The following is a 23,496-nucleotide window of genomic DNA, read 5'->3' as shown; positions in this document are numbered from 1 at the left end:
GGATGAAAATGGAGTATGAGGATCATTTATATATAAAGGTTATGTATTCAGTATACGTATAAAAGATTAAAGCATTGCTTTTGAAGCATTTAAAATCTTGAGGGAGATGTGCCTGAATTGTTCCAGAGGGGATCTTTGTCTTTAGAGAGTGAGGTGGGGGTTTCAAGAGAAAACAAATCACAATGTCTTACAATAATTTACATGGAGAAGTCTTGGAGGCAGCTGTCACCTATTGAATGTGACATACAGCATATGCTGGAGTATTGCTCTAAGCTCTTCTGTGCTTTGTTCTCTTGTTATGTTTAAAATATACATTATTCTTCAATTTCTGCAGTGCCTTAGGTTTCAGCTTTCTGTGACAATGCTTTTTGTGCGTGGTGGAGAGAAAATGTTCCTTTGTCATCTCAATATGTGAAGCTGCAGTTTGTTCAGAGGAGTCAGAATGCAGTTTTAGGAGACTTCAGGCCATGTCTGGGTTTTGTAAAGGAGTGAAGTATTTAAATGTGATGTTTGATGTCAAATCTGTGCTTCAGCCAGAGTTTAGGCTTCTCCCATTCTTATGCTGTTGATCCACTTAATGCTAATGTCGTGACAATCTGCATGTCTTTGTATAGATCTTCTATAATACTGTAGGTCTGTTCCTGTCAGTACTTCACTGAAGTGCTGGACAAAGCTTCCTGCCAGATTTTCCTATCCGATATTAATTTTCTCCCCAAAAGCTGTACTTATCTCTGATGTTCAAAAATATTACTGTTCTTTCTCTTTGCCATTAGTGCTTTTGTTTCCATTTGAATATATCAGAGTAATAAGTCTTTGAGACTAAAGGAAAGATAAGGAAAAGTGTAAAACATAATGGATGAACACCTGATATCCAGGCAGACCAAGGCTGTAATGTATAATCAGAGACAGAAGTAAGCAAGCTCACATCAAAAAGATGTCTGTCCTTGCTTTGCATTTCAAAGCTCTGGGACTAGTTAAAGAAACTGTCTTTCCAGGATCACAGATCTGGTATTCTGGAGGCAGAGAAAACTATTGAACAAGAACTTAGCACGTTACCCATCTTTGTTGCATAATTTGAGGAACTTTGGTAGTTTGCCTACAGGAACTGTGTGGAGAATAATGATATCAAAGAAAAGATGGATGGTTCTTACCAGGGGAGTAAGAACTTTACTTTGGAAGATGCCAGTAGACCCTTTGAACTGGAAAATATCACTTCTTTTTCCATCTCACTTCCATTTTCATTGTTTTTATCAGAATATAGAACGTTGTCCCAACTTGAATAGAGTCACTTCCCAAATCAATAAGTTTAAGGTGCTTTTTCCAGTAGGAGCAAAAGTGAGTTTAGAAATGTGTGCTGGTGGTATCTTCCGATTTGTTTGCTACAGGGGACCCACCAGTCAGATGCTTCTAAATCAGTGTTTGAATGCTGTTGAAAAACAATTGGCTGAAAGTAGCTTGCTTTCTTCCAGCATGTAGTGACCCATGTTATATGTAAATGGCTTGAACTTAGGTGCTCACTCTGCTGTGAAGGAGAAGCTTTCAGAAATACAGAGGCTTTTATAAAGAGCCACTTTTCCTGCATTAAGCAGTCCTGTTTGCCTTAAAGTGAAATTATCATTTAAATAGCAGAGACTAATGAGCAAGGGGATGGTTTGCTGCTGTCAGAGAACTCAAAAAGCTCATCCTTGATTCTTATTCAGCCTCTCATTTGGCCATTTGCACAAACCCAATATCACTGTAATCTCTAGTTCATTTTTAATTTCACCTTTGCATTTCCATTTCAGCATCTGTCAGTGTTTCAGTTCTAAATTTTCTTTTGACATGCTGTGCCTTCCCTCTCCCTTAGACGTGCAAGGAATCTACCTCCTTCGGTGGATCAAGGAGTACCGAGGTGGATTGTGCCAGACTAAGGTTTTTTTTGTCTGGAAACTTGATTAACTCTATCAAATAAAACACAATAGATCTTATTTATTTGAACTTCACTGAAATACTTGCTCAAGAGAGGCACTTGGGAAAGTCTAAACCATGCAGGAGAAGATGAAAATTAAAAGAATTATTATAGGGTGTATACGGAATTATTTAGGCAGGGATAGATTTAATATTGTTGAAGGGTAAGTAGAATTCCTCAAAGATTAGCCTTAGGATCTACTTTATTTAGTATTTCCGTTAATGGTTTTGGTGCAAAAATTTGGTGTGTGCTGATAAAACTTGGCTAGTGATGCCAGGTTCAGAAGATTTGTAATTACCCAAAAGCTGGATGTCAGATCTGAGTGCCCCAAAATTCAGTGAAACAAAGTATAAGGCTCCATGGAATTGGGAGCGGAATACAAACTTCTTTTGTAAAATGCAGTATGTGCAGTGGAGAGGACTAGAAGAAGGGCTCTGTACTTGTTTACAACAGGATGCCTGTTAATTCACATGCATAGGATGCACCAGAAGAAAACTTCCAGGAAGGTGGAAGTCTTCAAGTGTCTCTTTAGATGGCCTGGGGGATGCTTCTTGGAGTTCTGGTCATACTGTGAAGGAAGATAGTGGGTGAGTGCAGAAAAGGGTTGCTGGTAGGAGCCCAAGAGCCTCCTGAGCCAGTGGTGAGTGGAAGGACTGGCCTCCTTTAGCAACGGCTGGCAGGAGATGGAGAAGAGTTTATTTCCAATGCTGATACGAATAGCTCAGGGATCCTGTTTTCAAATGGAGCTTTCTGTGGGGTTAGAATAGCTTGTGGAAGGTGGAGCCAGGCCTTTTCAGCAAGATAGAAGATAAAACGTGCCCAACTATTTCTTGTAGCCAAGGCAGTTAAGAGCTGGAGGTGTACAGAACCTTCTTTCCTTCCTTGCCGCTGATGCAAAATGCAGGGAGTGCCTTGGCAAGGCTTTTTCTTGTGTGGTGATTATTGTGTTTGTGTGTTTGGGCACTTTTAGTGTTTTTCTTTTCTCTCTAGTGGCTGCTGACGCACTAAGATGTGTTCTGCACCTATTTTGATCATTACCTGGCAGTGAAATGTTTGTTCTAATGAAGTCATGTCTGTTGCACAATGGCATTTTGTAAGAGGATGATACGTTTTGGAATAGTGTGTTAGAAACCTCTGCACACTGAAGCAGCTTTCAAGTTTTACTGCCTCTTGCTATGAACGGAAATGAGATCTGACAGAGAGCCTGACCTTTCAACAGCAATACTTTTGGCTTTTCTAGAAAGGTATTTACTTGATTTCAAGCATCTCTTCTTTCCCCTCTAGTACCACTTTGAGTCAGTCCTTACAGATTCTCTATTCTCAACTCTTTTGTCAGTGAAGTTTAACAATTGCTATGCCTCTTTCTGGGAAGCAGTTGGCAACTATTGCAAGAACTATGTTCTTTCATGCATTGTTCTTGTTGGAATTGCTTTTGAGTTCTCATTACTTGTTTAAACTCTCTTCCAGAGATGCACTGATATGAACAGTGTAGTGAAAGGAAGGCAGTTTTTTGGGTAGGAAGAAGTAGGAAATTCTGGATTTTTCTGAGTTGCGCCTTGCTGACCAAGTTAACTTCTTTTCTGTTCTAATGACCCAAATCATCTCTTTCTGTGGTACACATAATGCTGTTTAGTGAGGGCTTGAACTCATAGAATCACAGAATATTTAGGGTTGGGAAAGACCTTAAGATCATTCAGTTCCAACCCCCTGCTGTGTGGACAGGCATCTCACACTAGACCTTGAAACCCAAGGCTCTGTCCAGCCTGGCCTTGAACACTGCCAGGGATGGAGCATTCACCACTTGTCTGGGCAACCTGTTCCAGGGCCTCACCACCCTCCTGTTGACTTTTCTAAGGAGGACAGAAATAGAATATCTGGCTTTAACTTGGAATGTGTTGAGTATCAGTATGCTCAGTTAGAGGAGTCAGCTCTTCGTCAGTTTATTTAGACAATTTTCCTTGATAACCTCACAGCTCTGCTATTGATTTACTTCAGAAGATGATACTTTAACCTGGTTATGAATTTATCTTTTAGTCAGCTTTGTAAGTACATTTACACATAAAATTTCTGCATCTTCTTTGTATTCCTAGGGCCAAAGCTTTGTGGCTTCAGGTGGGTTTCTGCAAATATAGCAGCCAAGGTTGGTGGCATCAAGCCTGTTTTGTGACAGGCCTTTCATTTAGGCCTGATGGTTTCCAGTGTGACTTTGGCAAAGACATCATCTGCCTTCTAGATAGCTGGCCACTTGTCAAGGTCACACAACACCTATTGGCTCACCTATCTCAAATAGCTGGCAAGGGAAATGCAATTGGCACTTCTTAATAACTGATCTATTTGGAAGGGTGGTAGAGAGGAAGAGTGAAAAGTGCTCTGAATTTTTCTTTCCAGTTGGGTGGACAAAGATATTGGAAAATGCATGTGCTCCCATTTACGGCTTATGAGAACTGCTGAAATGTGCTGTTTCTCAGTGTCAGTTTTCTGACTGTAGTTACATATTGAGAACAGCTTCTTTCTAAAATGTTTGTCTGTTTCTTGAATCCTGTACACTTGTTTTCCATGATGGTGTGTCTAGATCAGTAGAGTTTCACGGAATGTCAGGTTGGAAAGGAGCTCAAGGATCAGCTGATCCAATCTTTCATGGCAAAAGCATGGTCTAGACAAGATGTCTCAGCGTCCTGTCCAGCCAAATCTTTAAAGAGTACCATGTTGGGGAAGAATCTGGAGGATACAAAGCAAATCCTGAACTTTGCTTTAGGGTCAGCCATTCTGCTTCGTGTTTCCATGATGAATGTTAAGTATTTGCCAGAAGTCACTTTCATGGACAATCTCTAGTACTGTATGATGTTAGTAGATAAGTGTCAGACTGATCTGGTAGTACACAGTGTTAAAAGAGCTGCACTTTGTGTCTAAGATTGTAAGGGTTACAGAATAAATATTTGGCCCTTAAGCATTGAAACGTCAGAAGGGTAGTTCCCAAGGTTTTAGCATTCATATCAGTCCATGGATTTGTGAGGGAGAACAAGATTCTTTGGTATTACTTTGGGATTCAGATGCCCAGAGAAGCTGTGGCTGTCCCATCCCTGGCAGTGTTGGACAGGGCTTGGAGCAACCTGCTCTAGTGGAAGGTGTCCCTGCCCATGGCAGGGGGTTGGAACTGGATGAGCTTTAAGGTCCCTTCCGACCCAAACTATTCTGTGATTCTATGATCTATGGTGGAGCTAAATCACTGCATGCAATTTGATGGAATTGTATCTGTTGGGAATCTTGCCAGCAGCCTCAAATTGCATGTGGGTTTTCATAGGTTTAAGGAGCTGTCTCTCACTAGGTTAGTTCTTGTCCTTTTCTGTGCTTCACTGGAATCGTTCTGGTTGTGTGTAAGCTGTCCCCTGCATTTTTCACCCTTCCTGTGCTAGGGGACTTTAAAGGACTCAGCTGAAATGAGAAGGAAGTAACTACCTTCTCCTCCACAAACTGCTGTGTCTGTCAGAGGCAGCTTGAGGGCTCAGGTTGTCTTGCTGTTGTGGAAGAGCTGCAGTTCCCTTCTGTGTGAACAATAAGCTTTGTATCTGTTTGTACAGTAATGAACTGCTTTTGTTTCTTTCAGAGCTATGCTCTGCTGTCTGGAGTCTTTCCATTGACAGACAGCCCTTGCCAAATTAATTTTATTTAATTATCTCCCAGGGCTAAGCTTGAATACATTTGGCATTAAATTCCCTGTTTCTCCCCTCTTCTGAACGAAATGGACTTAATATCCTTGTTAAAATCTGATTAAAACTAAAATTGAGTTTTTTGAAGTCTGATTATCCCATGAAATGGAATTTTTAAACCTAATAATGAATGGATTTGCATACATTTTGAGCATCATTGAAAAGAAAGTTGAAATAAATTTATTAATGAAATTTTCTTCTGCTGTCTCTTTGGGCCATGACGATTGCTGGCAAGTGAAGTAGGAGAAGAGAAAGAGAGAATAAAATCCCTCCCTCTTGAAATAAATCCTCTTCTCCTCCCAAATTAATTCCAGGGCTGGTTTGACCCTGTCTCATTTCTATTGCTCTCTGCCACACAGCCCAGTTTAGATAATTGATGGGTTTTCAGAGGGTAACTATACAGTTGAGCTGGTTTTGTGTATTTAAAGGCTTTGTGTTTTCTGAAGGGAGGATGTGGGGGCAGCATTTGTTTCAACTATTATGCTCTTCCCCATCATTTCTGAGGTAGCCCTGATACAGAATCAATACGCAGGTCTCATTTCTCCTTTCTGAGAAGCTCTATGGTTGAGCTTTTATTCTAAGCCTGATAAAAAAATGGATAGTTTTACAGGCTGTGGTGAGTGTGCACATGGGATTTGTGATTGTTTATGTAGTTCCCTGGGTTTGAAGCAGAAAGTTTCTTTGTAGGATAGATGTGAATCTTTCATTATTGTAATTGTGCCCATTCTCTCAGGGTTTTGAAAGTAAAAAAGGATGGATGTAGCTTGCCTGAGCTCAGTTTCAGAGGGCAGCCAGATGCTTGTGCAAAGAGGTATTGATTTCACATGCGAAACCTTTCTATATGTTTTTTGCACTGATTGAATAGTTCAGGAGATGTCCTGATATGAAAGGCAGCACTTAAAGATGTGACTGCTTGTATGTTTTGCTCAGTCATCCTCTTACTAGGGGGATCTAACAGAGGAGCTTACAAAAAGCTCTTTGCACACATAAGCATTAGGTACAGGAATTTCAGAACATTTCTCTGTCATACGTATTTGTATGAAGACAGGCTGAGAAACCTGAGGCTCTTCAGCCTGGAGAGGAGAAGGCTGCGTGGAGACCTCATAGCAGCTTTCCAGTATCTGAAGGGGGCGTATAAGGATGCTGGGGAGGGACTCTTCATTAGGGACTGCAGTGATAGGAAAAGGGATGATGGGTTAAAACTTAAACAGGGGAAGTTTAGATTGGATATAAGGAAGAAATTCTTTACTGTGAGGGTGGTGAGGCACTGGAATGGGTTGCCCAGGGAAGTTGGGAATGCTCCATCCCTGGCAGTGTTCAAGGCCAGGTTGGACAGAGCCTTGGGTTACACGGTTTAGTGTGAGGTGTCCCTGCCCATGGCAGGGGGTTGGAACTGGGTGACCTCAAGGTCCTTTCCAACCCTATATGCTGTGGGCAGATTTTTGTTTTCCTTGCAAAGACATTATTGTAAGTGTGGTAGAAGAAAAATTTAACAGTTGAGAAATCCTGATCTTGGTGCATGACTGTGCAAAGAGTAAATGCTAAGCATGTGCCAAATGTTCTCTAAGCATCTGCATTTGCAAAGTTACTCTGAGCAGGGGGATTTGTTTTCCATATGCCTTTGTGATTTTGCTTTAATCCTGTATTTGCAGAGGTTAAGTATGGAACACAATGGATGGAGGTATTGAGTTCTACAAGAAGTGCATTATTGTGGCACTGTTTCTTTGAGATGCTTCTGAAGTGGAGGGTTTTATGAGGGAAGCGGCAGATCAGCAGAGGAAGGAGACTTGAGCTGAGTTTGGAGAAGACTTTTAGCTGGCAAAGGCTCAGGTTATTCAACAGAATGGTTGAAGTAAATAAAATATTTTCTTGGTAGCATAGCAGGAAAACTTGAGAATTCAGAATTAGGATGAAAGGAACTGAAGTGGCTCTGCACGAGTGACTTTGAATCATTTTGTGATTTAATGGCTGTGGCTTTCATTTGTGCTTGCTCACGGAAACTGTTGTCCAAAGTAGATCTCTTTAGCATCAAAGTTATTCATACAATAAGTATTATATAGGACTGCCATTTACACTTAAGTTATAAATGCTTGGCAGTATCTCCACAATCAAGCTCAAGTGGTATCTGAAGAGTTTGGAATGTCAGATGTATCTTTTTCTCAAGCGTGGAGCTGTTGTACTGCAGTCACAGCAGCAGTGAGCAGAATCAGGAAGCTTCAAGGAGATCTCCAGTGGGGGTAGACATGGTGAAGACTTCTAGAAGGTTGTTTTTGATTCATTTATTGTTGTCTGGTTGATTTTGTACTGTCTGTTCAGCAAAGAAAAAGTAACTGGTGGCGGGTAGGCCTGTATGCTGTATTGTGCAATGTGATGAAATAAGATCTTGAAAATGAATGTGCATGCAAGGAAGGATGCAAAAGTGGTGTGAAACAGGGATGTTTGTTTTAATGGAGAGAATCGAAGCTCCTTCTCTTCTGTGAATACATTTCAAACTTCCGGAACTTTGCTGTCTCATTTCAGTAGTTCCTCCCCTGGCAGCTTCCAGCATTGAAAGTGACCCAAGCATGATGACAGCAGTAATCCAAGGTGGTGTCAAAGTGCTTGTGACACCAATCCAGTCCGTATCTTAATCCCAGTCACAGGAGCCTGTAGCAGTGACACAGGGAAGTCATAACTACTGTTGGCTGCTCTGACCCCTGTGGCTGATGCAGGCACCAAGCTTGTACCAGTTTTTGACAGCAGAAGGAGAACAGTAGTTGCTGAACTGCCACTGTTTGTATCTTTAATATGATCACGCTGTTGCAGTACCACTTTCTATGAACAGGTCTCAAAGTTTGCTTCTGTTTCCTTCTGACATTGTTTGTGGATGATGTTGATTGGGGTTTGGCTTTCTCAGCAAGTTTATTAGATCTACTTACCTCTGACTGCTTTGGAATGCTCTAAGACTCAGTTATCTTCCCAGCCTTTGTTCTGAATGTTCATCGTTCTTGATGTCCAAACTTCTGGGCTATATAATCCAACTCTGGTTTTGGGAATGAGAGACTGAGGGGTTAGTTTCTTCTTTTTCTGTGTTCTGAAGGAAGAACTTATTATTTCAATCTGTGCTTATTGCCAAGGCTGAGGGCTACTGTTTTATTGTCATGGTATGTCAAGCGACTTGGGTATAGCAGCCTTCCAATATCTGAAAGAGGGCCTACAAGGATGATGGAGGGGGACTCTTCATCAGGCAGTGTAGTGATAGGACAAGGGGTGATGGGTTTAAACCTAAACTGGGGAAGTTCAGGTTAACTGTAAGGAAGAAGCTCTCTACTGTGAGGATGGTGAGGCACTGGAACAGGTTGCCCAAAGAAGTGGTAAATGCTCCATCGCTGGTAGTGTTCAAGGCCAGGTTGGACAGAGCCTTGGGTGACATGGTTTAATGTGATGTGTCCCTGCCCATGGCAGGGGGTTTGGAACTGGGTGATTTTAAGGTGCTTTCCAACCCTAGCTATTCTATGATTCTGTGATGCGAGGTGCTTTATAAGTGCAGCTTGCGAGATTGGGATGTTAAGGGAAGAAAGCAGAACTTCAAAATGAAACGAGATTGATGCACTATGCCCTGGGGGGAGAGTGGTTCTGAGGGCTGGTGAGGTTGGGATTTTGAGCTGCCTGTCTGTGGTACTGAGGCACCAGCACCAACCACAGCAGCAATATCGTGTTTTGGGCTCTTCTGTTCTGACTTGTGTCATCTGGTTTGTACTGGGACTGCAGTGTTGAAGTCATGCCACGTCTCATGTTTATTATTAGATGCCTGGAGCTGATGTGTTAATGGGCTTCCATAAAACCTTCAGTCTGAAATATTATTTGTCCTTCACTTTGAATAGTAAATTTTTAGAAACTTTAAAAAAGAAAGAAAAACTTTGAGAGAGAAGGACTGCATTTGTGCAAAGTTCTGAATGCTTTTTTCAGCTAAACAGTTCAAAGAGCGCATCTCACTAATCAGAGGAATATTTCTGTGTCCCTGGGGTGGTCACAGTGTTTTAATTGGAACTCGGGCTTCTTTGAAGTCCTGTTTAAATCCTCCCTGAGCTGGGGGAGAGGAAGTTTGAAGGCAGCACTGTAAATCTGAAATGTCTTTGGTTTATTCACATGTGTCTGGGGACGCGTGTAATTCGTTTTCCTGCAGCTAAGCTCGCTTGCCAGCTTGTGGACAGCTGAGTGAGAAATGTGCTTCATTAAGTGGGGAGGCCTGAGACAGGCAGTAGAGGTTAGAGATACTGAGCTCCTGTGCTGGTGGATTTGTTAAAACCAGTAACTGAGCAACAGGCTCTGAATGGGAAATGAACTCGGTGGGAAATGTTGTGATAGCCAAATGAGAGGCTAGACTAAGCAAAAACCTAGGATTTAAACTCATGTTTTAGGATTAACTTATTAAGTATAGCACTCAAAAATAGTGTTGCATACTTGCATTTGGGTGCTTTACAAGGTAAGAAGCAAAAGATTTAGGGTATAGCTCTTGCATCTGATGGCTTCAGTCATCCTTTAAATCAATATAGCCTTAATTTTACTTACATGAGAGTTGAATTAGATATTTTTGGGTGTTCCTGTTCAGATTGCTTAAACTCTGTACCTCAGATTCTAATCATAGAATCACAGAATGGTTTGGGTTGGAAAGAACCTTCAGATCATCCAGTTCCAACCCCTTGCCATGGGCACGGACACCTCACACTAGACCATGTGGCTCAAGGCTCTGTCCAGCTTGCCCTTGAACACTGCCAGGGATGGAGCATTCACAACTTCCTTGGCCAACCTGTTCCAGTGCCTCACCACCCTCATGGTAAAGAACTTCTTCCTTTATATCTACCCTGAACTTCCCCTGTTTAAGTCTTGCTTTGGTCTGGTTTCTGGTGAAACCTGGTCTTACCCTGAGTGTATTACATACATACTGCATCCACCACGAATGAAGCCTCAGTGGTAGCTGATGCCTGTGTGCCATTTTAATATAAATAACTTGTAGGAATATGCAGCTACTGACAAGACAAGTATGTCCCTGAGGCATTTTCTACTTTATTTGTTCCACTATAAATTTTCTTGATAAATACAATCATTTATCAGCCGTCTGTGTTCTGTACATCAGCAAGGTTTTTAACCTCCCCCATTTACTGAAACTAGGAGTTTTCTGCTCCTGTCAGAGGTGAGACGTGTGCTGTGAAAAGCTTTGAAATAATCTGTGCTTGAGTTTTATAGTTCTTAATTAAAGCAACAGGCTTAACTTCAATTTTCTGTCTGAAAGATATTGATATTCCAGCTGAACGCAGAAGCAGTTCTTTCTAAAACTCTCATCATAAATTTACCTGTGACTGATGTTATTGGGTGATATTAAAAACCCAGTTAAAATAACTTTACTGTAGATTACAGTTGCAGGTTAAAGTGGGCATTCCTGCCGTGAGATTGAAGAGGTATGTGATTGTAATCAGAAGTAAATAAGAATAATATATGGGCTGTTAAATCTACTTTTATATAAAAGTACCTGAGAATACGGTCTAGACTCTCAGAAGGACCTTTAGGCTGTCAGTAATAGTATTTCCTCTTGCTCAAGATTAGGGATTTTGTGTTACTGCTGGCTAATGCTTGCAGCTGATAAGAGCCTGGGAAAACAATGTGATCAATAAAGATGTTGAAACCAATACAGTAATTTAGGGACATTAATGTTCTGCAAGTTTATCTCAGGCAGGCTTCAAAAGAACAAGACTATCAATTTAATGAGATCTGTAAAACAGCCAAAAATACATATCCTGTCAGTATATCGTCTTGGTTACAGTGTTAGCTTCCTTTTTATCAGACAGAAGCCCTGCTTATCTATAAAAATGATGTCTCTGTGTTAGTGATTTCCATGTGAGTAGAAGTTATGGGTTGTGGGGGTTTTTTAAGAACAGGGCATGGTAGAGCGTGCTTTGGTTGTTTTGAATATGTCAAGCAGAAATAAGAGGTTTGGAGTCAGTACTTTTTGTATCTTATTCCTTATTTATGCTACAAATCATTGGCTTTTTTTTGCCAAAACCCCAGTGAGTAGCAGCTGAATGGAGAGCTGAGGATGTTTTGCTCTGTACCATGTGGTCAGCTGTAAACAGCAGAGCGATTAAAGGCCGTTCCTGTGGGTTAGCAGCAGTACAAATTCAGCTTGTGTGGGGATGTATTTGTCATTAGTAAGAGCTCAAGATAGTTTACTCTGTTTTTCTAGTTAATTCTGTTTCCCTTGCTCCTTACATACTTTCTCTGTGGTAGAACATCTTTTTTCTGTTTAAGGCATGGGTTTGTTTTGACTCTTGATGAACTCCAGTCTTGACAGTACTAAACCAAGTCTCTGAGAAATAGCAAACAATTACTCATCAACACCAAACCCCAAAATGCTGACATGCTGGTGGATCTCTTGCAATATAAGAAGCTTGACTTCTCGCCAGCATTTGAGAGCCAGACTGACAGTTCATGCATGTATCTCACCCGTGAGCCCGCTCATTGCTTTTTCCATATGCCTGATGTTACCTGTCTTGTTGAGTGTAGCACTGTGAGCTCAATGAGAGCTTGAGGATATGTTTTAATGAGAAGACAGCAGAGTCCCTTAACAGCCTCTTGTTGAAAGGGGGAAGCTGGTTCAGACCTTCAGTGACAGAAAATGAACTACTCAACCCCAGTGACTGCCACTTCAGTGGCCACATGCAATTAGATTTGCTCCCCTGCTTTCACTGAACTGCACCCAGAGACAAGAAGCCTAGAAGCCTACAATGATGACTTGGGTGAGCTGGATCCCTTTTGGTAAGGCTGTGTAACAAGCTCAGCCATGTGCTCTTAAAACTTTTCCCATCAAACGATAGAAAATTACTTTTGCTTCATAATGAACTCTGAAAGCTCTAAATTGCAGATCATGGGATTTGGTTTGCAGTGACCTGACTTCTAGGAGAAGATTAAAATAAATAAATAAAGAAAGAAATCTGACTTTTTTTTAATCTTCCCTTCCAAATCAGCAGGTTTGACACTACTATGTATGCATTCCCTCTCCTTGGTCTATTAAAGCCTTTCACTTGTAAGGATACACTCAGCTACACATTGTATGTGCTTATGGAGTTCCAGTGGTTTGTCCTATGCTTGCTGTTAGAGCAGCGGTAGGGGTGAGAAAGGAGTTTGACGGGTTGAAATGGCAGCCAAGTAATTAGTGTTTTTCAAAAGTAAGAATAATTTTGTCTTGCTGAGCTCTTAAATACATCTTTAAAATAGAAATGAAACTTGAAAGATCAGTTCATATGATGCCATATTGTTAAATTCGGGAGGAAAATTACTTTCTTCTTTTCAAACCCCCAAAAGTCTATTGACTGGAGTCTAAGGTAGTTTTCTTCCTTTTTTTTTCCTCCCTTCTTCAAATTCTGTCTTGATTGGATTAATTGCTAATTTTGCTTCAAGAGACATATCAATTGTCTTTAGAATTGTCAAGACACTTGTTTGTAAGAAAGCATTTTAAGTGTTTGTAAGTTGTTGTTCTCCTTCAAGTGCTTAATGGGGACTTTTGCTTTGGTAGAGAGCAATTGGATTTGTTGATTCTATATACGCAAATATGAGGTTTCCCTCCTAAATGAATGGAACCTCAGAAGCTGAGATTGCTTATTGCTTTCAGTTTACTCTTCAGGTTTCCTCCCTTCACTGTACATAAAACACTAAGCATGCCGTTATTGGAGAAGCAGTCTAAGGTATGCCTTAAGTTTGCTTTTCTGACAGCACTTAAAAACTTCCTTTGCATGAATAAAGGTAAGTGATTGCTCTTTAAAACCTTTTAAAGTGTTATGAAACACTAAATATGTCCTATTTGCATAGGAAATGTTGGCAATCTATTTTTGTGAACAATGCATGTAGCAGGTTCCTTAGGATATGGTTTAGTTAATGTAGTCAGCAGTAGAAAAGGAAGATGTAGGCATGTAGGCATTAACAAATAGGTGTAACTACCTGCACTGGAGGTTGGAAGGGCTTTTTCTTGCAAGAGAAGTCCTGTTGTGAGACTTGATTCTCAGAACTTCCAAGGCTGGATTTCAGTGACAATGTTTTCCTCTAGCCTGGCAAAGGGGAGCTAAGGTTTGCTCTCAGGGAGGTGATGCATATTTTGAGGGGAAAATGATGCGCAGCAAGATGCATCTTCTGATACAAACTTTGAGTTAATATGACCAAATTAAACTGAAGAACTCCATGTTGCTGTATCTTGGGAAGTCTCTATGTGCTGTTGCGATGAGTGCTATTTGCTGTACTTTCTTGAAGGGCACGTTGTCACTGGAACTGAGCTGCTTTTGGACTTGCTGGTGAAGTATGCGAAATAAGTGGGAGTCCTGTAAACCAGAGATAGAGGAGTTAAAGCGGAGCTCAAATACACAAAAAGGGTGTTTGGGAGACTCACTTCAAAGGCACAGGAAGAGACTATTACAGACATCCCAGAGCCTTTCTAATCACACAGAAATATTTAAAACAACTAAAATGCCTTTCCAGAAGTCTTCTGTTGTTGTCATGTTATCAGGCTGTGTTTGTTCTTCAGATGCTGTTGTTTTCCTGCCTAGGAAAAAGATTTTCTGCTTTTAAGGAAGAATTTAATGTCCTTCTTGGAATGGAGAACTTAAAAATCTTCTTGTGTTTCTTGTACATAATACAAGTAAGGAACAAAATCTGGCTTTTATACTTTTAGGAGACTGCCTTTGAAAACCAAATCAAACTAAAATACAACAAAAACCCCACCAAATGCAAAATAAGAGGTATTTTTCTTGGAGTGAAGAGAAAGATGTGCCCTCCCTTTCTCTGCCTGATTCTCTTAACAGACCCTTTACTAAAGATGTCTGTATGTGGTCCTTGTCAGTTAAATATCCTTAAGTGTAAATGAGTTTCTGGATCCAGTTAAAATTCTGTGCCATGACTCGGAATGTTCAATTTCAATTTAGTAGGACTTAGTTGAGACAACCAAATCTGTGTCATCGTGTATTCATACCGAGTTAAAACTATAGAGAGAAGTAGTAATCCAACAGGCTTCCAAAAACTTTGTACCATAAATGTGTTATTAGTTTGGCAGTTTCAAGCAAATTTAACTTTTAAAAGAAGCACTGAAGAACTTAGTCCTCCAAAGTGTTGACCGAGTGCCTGGATTTCTGTGTAGTTTTGCTTTTATCTTGTACTTCCACGGTTTAATGTCAGATATGCAGCTACAATCAGACCTCTTGCTTTGCTGTGAATTTTGAAACACTTGATAGAAGCAGTAAGAAATTGCTTACTAATTCTAATAAATTATAAATTAAAAAATGTTCCAGTTTTTACTTTAACATCTTCATCTGCTTACTGAGTTTTGGCTTAATGGTACTTCAGCAGCTAATTCTCAGTGTGTAACTGTGCTAGTTTATACCGAAACGATAATGGAACCTGAACCAAGACAGTTCAACAGAACTTTCTGCAAATGCCTGTGAACTGTCGGCTGTGTGCATTAAAAAAATGAAGGCATAAAATACTGTGTAAACCATTTCCCCTCTTAAAAAAAGAGTACCAGGGCTGCCTGAAAGGCCCTGAATGACTTGGATGGGCATCCCATTAAGTCAATTTTTCACTTCATTTTAACAATTTTAGGCTTCTATCATTCTCAAATTGCTTCTTTTCAAACTATCTGCACTTCAAAGGAAGGCAAAATGCTCTGGTTAACAGCAGTTTTGTCCCTCTCCTGCCTTGCTGTGCTGCTAAGCTATGCTGCCTAATTTGCTCCTTGAGGGAGCTTGCTTGTTTCCCTTGCTCCCTTATTTCCCAATTAGGCTTAAATTTTCCTGGTTTGGTTGGTTTTAAGTGTTTCTTCAGTGTTATTGCAGAAGGAAGTGTGGTCTGTGAATGGGTTGGTGCACAGAGGAAGAGCATTTGGCTTTTGGCTCCTTGTGCCTTACCCAGGAACTGAAGTCAGGGATTTAATCTCCACCTGCAGTTTAGAAGCCACTTTGTTCTGCATGTTATCTTTATAATGACATAGCATGTAATTCAGTTTTAATAACGTGCTGCTCTTGAATCGTACTGGGAAGTGTTTCATTTACAGGATTTTGCATGGCTTATGCAAACTTAAGTGTGGGGTTTTTTTCATGGTTCATGATCTCCAGTGTTACATGGAATCATAGAATCATGCTGTAGTTTGGTTTGGAAGGGATGTTAAAGCTCATCTAGTTCCATGAGCAGGGACACCTTCCACTAGACCAGGTTGCTCCAAGCCCTGTCCAGCCTGGCCTTGAACACTGCCAGGGATGAGACATGGGGAAGGAAGACGTTTGCGGGTTTGCAGGGGAAGCATAGTACACAAAGCAGCAGCTTTTCAAACAGGTATGTTTAGGTAAGGATAGAGTTTCAAACTTCCTTTAAGTAGCTGTGGCTATTCAAGTAGTACTGGTAAGATGTAATGTCATACAGATTCTCCTGAAGCAGACTGCTTCTCTTTTTCATACTGGCTTTGATAGCAAGTCTTCCATGGGGAACGAACAGAGCTTTAGCAAAAATGGTATTCAGCTAGCCCATCAGACAGTGACTTTCAAGGCCACAACATGTTACGTGTGCGTTGGGGTGCTGTCATTTCTCTCTTTATGCAGCATTGTTCTCAGAAACTTGAGAAACAGGAGTGTATTACAGTGATGAAGGGTGCTTGGTGCTTGCAGTGCTTTGGAGTTGATCAGTTCTCTTCAAACTGAAAGCTTGTCTGCTTTAATTTCATCATGCAAGCAGTGTCATTCCTTTACTTGAACTGTGTTAAACCGGCTTTTGCCGAATCGTCTGTGATCAGGATAGGATGTAGACCTCATAAATAGGCTTTGAAACCTCTCGGGTTTAACAGCAGGGTGCATGCAAGAGGTGTCTTTGATCATTTGGTATGATTTAGTTTTACAGAAAGTGAACTCTTCTGTAGAGGGGGTGAATAGCCTTTGACTTCATTTTCTGTTCTGTATCTGTGCTGCTCCACTTTTTTAAAGAGAATAGTTTCTAATGGCAATGACACATCCTCCAGAACTAAGTATAAAGCTGAACCTGCCAATTGCTAGAACTGAGATTGGAAGCTGCTTATTGATTTGAATTGCTGAACAGATGAGCACGAGTGGTTTTCATTGGAAATCTGTCAGTAGCTATCATTACTACAAATCTGTGGCTTTTAGAATCCTCTCTTTTTCCTATTGGGTTAATTTCAGTTCTCTATCTCAGTCCTAGTACCTTATGGTAGGAATTTCTGAGAAAATGAGAAAAGAAAATCAAGGCAAATATACTTCTTTTCCCCGCCCCATTTAAAAAGTATCTGTGCAATTATTTCATTGACCAAACACTTCATTTTCATATTTCAGGGACCAAACACTGGGGTTGGGGACTGGCACTCCACATGGCCAGAGAGATGCCTGATACCAACTATCCTTGTGATAAATCTGCTGTATTTGGATGTATTATGAGAGGTTTGGAATGGCAGTTTTCAGAGCCTTATTGACTGGCATTAGATTTTACAGAGATTGTCTCTACTGAAACTGGTGTGTCTGCTTACAGCTGCTTTTTGCCAAGCAGACTGAGCATACCCCATCCATTTCTGTCTAATGTTTTCTGGGTTTTAGCTTCTGATTACTCCAGTAAGTGAAGGAGGATAAAGTGGAAAGGTTAACATAGTGATTTTTTGCCCCTCATCAAAACTAATACAAAGTTGCCTTTATCCTTATGTTCTCCTTCCCTTATGTCTAGATTTTTCTGGTTAGAAACTACTGTGAAAGAGAACATCTGTTTCCTTAATTTATGGAAAAAATCTTGAGTCAGAGGTCTTCTTCCTGCAGATAGAACCAATGTTGAAATCCGATTTTAGCTTTAGAGACTCCTCTTCTAGGTTTTTTGCTGTTCATTCCCCCCGCTGCAGACATCATAGAGCATGAGAAACCAACCGTCTTCCATCATCTGGCATGTGTTACCATTTAATTCTTCATTTACGTACTAGTGGAAAGACCCTGGGTCCTCCAGCTTTGCAAACAAAGTTAGACCGGTGTTAGATTTGAGCTCTTCAGAGCTGAGATTCCAAGAATCCAGTGTTGTTTTTCCCTTGCTCTTGGGCTATATGGAGATGTGGCTTGCATCGGGCTGGGCTGAATTAGTTTTTCAGTGTTTGCTCTAACGCTCAGCCATGGGGTAACCCTCACTAAAAACATGGGGAACTGCTTACATTAAAAATCCCTTCAGGCTCAGCTTCAGGAGTTTGAAGTGCGTTATCTGGTACTGCAACATACTTGAAAACCCAGGTGTTGGTTTAAAATTGTCTTGTGTCTGTTACCAGAATGTGAAGTTTAGATGGTTTAGTCAAGCCATCTTCAGGTTGGTGTCTTGGTTTCTTCTCATGGTTTCCTTGGCCATCAAGTGTGGTGTCTTTGAAGGATAATGTTTCATGCTGTTCTGACAGGTCTCTGACTGCTGCAGTATGTGTCTCCATTGCCTGAGGGGAGACCACATCCATCTGTTTTATAATATATAGATGTTAAAACTTACATGTAACACAAATGGGTATTAGAGGCTTCACAATTTGCTGAGGAAGGCTATCAGTGTGCAGTTCTGAGAGCAAAACCAAGGAACCTTTGAGCTTGGATTTCCAGAATTGAACCCTGACTGTCTGCATCAGGTCAATGTTTAAGCGATTTTTCACCTGGCTGGAAGTGACAAAGAGGAAAAAGTGGTGGCTTTCTGCATGTGCATATTTGGCGGAAAAGTGGCATCATCACAGAAATACCATCTTTAGTCCTACGTTTACTCGGAATCCTAATGGTCAAGCTGGAGGCACATCTATCTATGTGTTCAGTTTTTGGAGTGGCAGGAGCCTTGTTGCAGGGTTGCATTTGAATACTGTAAATCTGATCTGACTTAATTTCATCTGCCATCAACGGTGAAGCCTTGACTTGCATCTTGGGGGACATGACAGAATGAGTTTCTACAGATTTCACTCCTGCAAAACTTGCTTGATCCCACTCCACTAGCTTTCAGAATTTGTCACTGGATTTGATGGAAAAGCAAACTTATTCCTGACAACTGCAGAGCTGTTGCTAGCTGATCTGTAGCAGTCTTTGATCTCTTTGACAGGAAAAGGTTATCAGAGTGGGATCTGAAATGTTACCAGCAGCTGATGGATTATTACTGATGTTTTCCCCCCATGGCTCTGGAGTCATGGCTTATATGAAGGCCTCTGAACTCAGCATGTTGGTAGTTGTGTGGGCACACTGCTTTGAGTCACCTGCGATATAGCTGAACCTCTGTGCTATCAGAGGGTGTTCAGCAGTAGCCAGAGTTGTTGAATTGTGCAGTCTATATGTACATTTCCTCCTTTTCTTACCCTGTTGGTAATAATCCTGTGATCATGCTCCACTGAGACTCTGTAGTTGAACAGCAATTAGAGTAACTCTGGGTGTGCTCACCCCTGTGTGTTTGTGCTGAGCACTAGGATGGGGAGGAGGAGATGAACGCCCCTTTGTATGTGTGTTAAAAACAAGTAGTATGTGTTCAAGCAATAAGCTGTCTGGTCATCTGCTACGAATTTTGTGCAGGCTGCTTGCTTTGCAGATTTGGTCTTGCTGCCTCTGGCTTTAAGAGTTGGTTTATGGGTTGAAGTGCACAGTAGTGAGATGATGTGACTTGGATGGTGATTACAGCAATGGCTTTAAAATTTAAGCAGGCTTTTACTTAAGCAGGGTGCAACTCTGTTGCTTTGAGGGGCTGCAGCAACTTTGGGCTGATGAAATTGCTTTGTCTCCTTTTGGTGAAACCTTTTTGTGGTTATGTATGGAACACAGGTTTTTCAACCAATGATTTGTTAAAAGTTTCTATTTTGTTTTAATTGCGTAGGACACCGGATGATCTCTCCAGGCAAATCGTGGCCCTGCAGCAAAGGGAACTTGTGCTGAAAGAGCAGAACTCTACCATCACGAGCAGGTGGGTGATACCAGTAATGGAGGCTGCTAGCAAAACATTGCTATATTAAATAGGATAGAAAGAAAAGTAGGACTGCAAACTGAGAGAACTGCTCTTTAGATTTCCTTGCTGTTCTGTGGAGCTCTCTATGCTATTCTTATGTTGATGAAGAGTTTATTGCTTACTTAAGTCCTTGCAGGAAGGAAAAGATGAAGGACTGTGGGTGGATGCAGTGAAGAGTTTATCCAGCTTGATTTTATGAGCTAAAGTGTTCACCATAAGGGGAAGTGAGCTGCTTTCCCAGACCACTTCATCCTGAAAGGGAATGTCAAAGCAAAATGTGCAAAGTAGCCATCTGTATGGATAGGGGAATAAGAGATCTGAGCACTGTGATTTGACTACCTATAGGACCAGTTTGTGTAGATGGTAGTGGAAAAGCCTTGTTTGCAGTTTTGGTGGCAGAGTACTACTAGGCTTTGGGAGGAGCAGTCTGTTTATAGGGGGAGATCTGTATTTCAAGCTAGAGGCCGTTTAAGCCTTTGTCCTGGTGGAGGAGTATTTGATAGGGCAAATGCCAGAGCTTAACTTTCCAGACTGCACTGGATGCTCGTAGCATTTCTTAACATAGTTCCGTAGAGTGCCAGAAAGTGCTTCTCATTCTTGGTGCACATACTCTTGCTTCCCTCACTGGTTTTATTTCCTTACATTAGGATCCCATTGTCCCTGTTAAAAACAATAACTCTTTTAAAAAGGCTCTTGGACTGTTTGCATTGCCAGGTTGTTCACTGACTTGTCTGAGCAATAGAAGTGTGGAGAATTTGGTGTAAATGTATTGAATGTAAATCAGTCAACTACTAAGTGAGCACTGGACAAGCACTCTTAGTTTGCCTTGGGCTGCATTTGCTAATGTCTCTTGAGGTATGTGGTAGATCTTGGTTCAAGAGGTGATCCTGGTATGGGCTCTGCCTTACTAGTGATGGGCAGGATTCAAGCTGGGTCTTAAAAAGCTTTGTGCGTGCTGCTGCTCTTAATGAAACTGTTCAGTTGCAAAATTGTTTGAGCCAAGTGTAAATTCCTGTGAGTGCAGCCAGCCAAATTGGTCTGTGGTTTCTGCTAAGAACTTTAAAAGGGTGAAAAATACCTCACCAGTATAAAAAAGACATTGCACATATTAAAAATAAACCAAGCAAACCCTCAAAGCCACAGTTGATGAAATGATCGAATGAAAGAATGATAGTTATGCTTGAGTTCCTGATTTATATTTGGTTTTAGGCTGCTTCTCACAGCCTGTCAGAGAAATGCTTTCTCTAAATGTATTAATGGCCAAAGGGAATCATCTGTTGCAGAAGCCGTGTTTTGGTAGTGCCTGTTCGTGCTTGCTGTAATTGTGCCAATTTAGTTGAAAAATAAAAACATGATTAAGATTACTTTTTGATTTGAAGTGAAATGGGCTGTAAAGTTGCTTCAATTAAAGTTCTCTTGATGCAGTGCTGTAATTTCTGAAACTGATAATTTTGGCTCTCTCCTGTCACGTACCTTGTTCTGTCTGAAAACGGAGGCAATAAGATACATTTTTAAAAGCCTTTCATTACAGATGATTTGAAAGTTCCCAAGAGAAGGTCTTTGGGAATAAAACCTTGTTAAGGAAGCAAATCTAATTTTCTCTTTTCCCTGAATCTTTCCCAGATTTAGCTGATGGTCTTTTATTTGTTTCATAATTGTGGTCAGAATGGCCTGCATATTACAGTAACTTAATATGTGATCACAACTCCCTCTAGTGATGGAGCCCAGCTCTTATTCAGCTTTCTATTGTTATTTTCAGCCACAGGTTCTTTTGGCCTTAGTTGAAATGTGTCTTCAGTACTGACAGCACTATGTTTGATTTATGAAGTTGTTGGTTATGTGTGTATAGAGCAATGTACAGAACAAAGACAAAATACTTTTTGCCTACCCTAAGAAGCTTTGATTTCATTTTCTCCATTAAAATGAATGATTTGGTAGATGCTTAAGAAAACATCCTCAGAAGCTGTCATCTGAATTTAGTTTTATAGCAATGGAAAATCACAGTCCTGGTTTACCTGTGCAAAATTCAGTGTAGCAGAAGAGGTTTGAGTGTTGTATTAAACATTCCCTAAATGGCTGGTATTGAGTCTTTGTACACTGCATGTGTGTCTGGTTGTCACTGAACTCTTAAACACAGGCAGAAGGGTACCTGGATAGGGTTTTTGTAAACTGATTGTTCTTTCAGTCCTTTCACTGTAGTTTTCTAGGTTTTTATTCCCACTGATGGTACCTTTCCCTCATTGCTTAGTGAGTGTGGTAGACACTTGCCAGCTCCTGTTTGTCTTGCAAGGTGACAAATAGTCACCAGTTTCTATTTCATGAAAGGAGATGCTTGGTAGTGAAGCAGGAGCTAATTGCTATTGTAGCAGTCTATGAGCAGGACTTCAGAAAACAAACCAAGCACGGACAAAGTATCACAAGGGAGCAGTTTGCTTTGTAAGGTCTCTCCTGGAAAAAAAACTGGAGACAAATCTAACCCAGCTGCTTTTCAGTGTCCTTTAGTTTACCTAGCATGGAAAGTTTTGCTGTTACGGTTTAACCCCAGCTGGCAACTCAGACCCTCACAGTCACTTGCTCACTGCCTCCTCTGGATGGGGAGAGAATGGGAAGGATGAAAGTAAGAAAACACATGGGTTGAGATAAAGACAGTTCTGTAAGTAAAGCAAAAGCTGCACACGCAAGCAAAGTAAAAAAGGAATTCATTCGCCACTTCCCATGGTCTGGCAGGTGTTCAGCCGTCTCCAGTACAGCAGGGATCCATCACAGGTAACGATCACCTGGGAGGACAAACACCATCACTCTGAATATTCTCCTTTCCTCCTCCTTCCCCCAGCTCTATATGCTGAGCATGATGCCGTATCGTATGGCATATCCCTTGACTTAGTTGGGGTCAGCTGTCCTGGCTGTGTCCCCTCCCAGATCCTTGTATATGCCCAGCCAACTCACCGATGGGGTGAGGAGAAGAAAAGTCCTTGTTTCTGTGTAAGCACTGCTCAGCAGTCACTAAACATCCCTGTTTCTAGCACAGATTTGAAACACAGCTCCATAGCAGCTACTGTGAAGAAAATTAACTCCACCCCAGCCTAAGCCAGCACATATGGTATACCAACACACTGGTAACAACGCTTTCCAAATGGCATATGGCTTAATTAAACAGACTAAATTTATTTTGTCTCATTTTTCCATTCTTGAGCTGCTCTCCATTTTTTATTACTGTTTATATTTTAGAGCCAGTGTTTCTGTTATTAAAAAGGCAATAGAGTTCTTCATACCACAAAAAGGCTATACTGCTGCAAATGAGCCCCTGCATTGATATTCCATTCCTCCTGCCTCTGGCTTGGGGGATCTGAAGGGCAATCTGTGTTTTGTGTAACTCCTGCAATTGCTGGTGTCTCAAGGCTTCCTAGAGATCAAATGGTAATGCATATCATATTTGCTGTACAGCTCCGATGGGATGCTTTCAGACACAGAATGACAGGACTGAATTTCCTGAATGGGGGGTTTAAATCAGTTTCTTTTAGCAGTGATTGTTTACATGTTGGAGTTGTGTAGGCTCCCTTGGAGCTTGCTATTTTTGCTAGGAGGGAAAACCTTCCTGTGGTGCTAGAATGGGAAAGAGGAGAAGCTCACTCTTCTACTGAACACATAAGTAGCAACTCACTTCTCCGCTTTGCAACTTCAGGATTGCTGAATAAAGTAGCTGAAAGTGCCATTAATAGTGTGAGATGGAATCTTACTGCTGTTTTGGAGTGTGTTGCTACAAGTTGTGTAAATAGAGTAAATTATACTTGCAGCAATAACAGCAGGAAGTATCCTGGAGCTTTAACTGCAGAACAAAGATAAGAA

The 23,496-nt window shown here is 41.0% G+C and overlaps 1 protein-coding gene across 4 annotated transcripts in view; it reads left to right on the top strand.

Annotated features, from left to right (window-relative positions):
• MAD1L1 (mitotic arrest deficient 1 like 1) overlaps window positions 1-23,496 on the top strand; it is a 369,229-nt gene that overhangs the window by 16,657 nt on the left and 329,076 nt on the right. For all 4 annotated transcript variants that reach the window (XR_009746997.1, XM_061474043.1, XM_061474039.1 and 1 more), the window contains exon 10: window positions 19,522-19,608. Coding sequence is in view for 3 of the 4 variants with exons in the window: in XM_061474043.1 (XP_061330027.1) it covers window positions 19,522-19,608 (87 nt within the window). In the remaining variant the exon portion in view is untranslated. The remainder of the gene's footprint in view (window positions 1-19,521; window positions 19,609-23,496) is intronic.

The sequence above is a fragment of the Pezoporus flaviventris genome, unplaced genomic scaffold (genome assembly GCF_033815535.1).
Source record: "Pezoporus flaviventris isolate CSIRO_AGI_PZ_B2104156 unplaced genomic scaffold, CSIRO_AGI_Pfla_v1 ptg000078l, whole genome shotgun sequence".
NCBI classification, from domain to species: Eukaryota; Metazoa; Chordata; class Aves; order Psittaciformes; family Psittacidae; genus Pezoporus; species Pezoporus flaviventris.
This window is presented reverse-complemented; position numbering and strand designations above follow the sequence as displayed.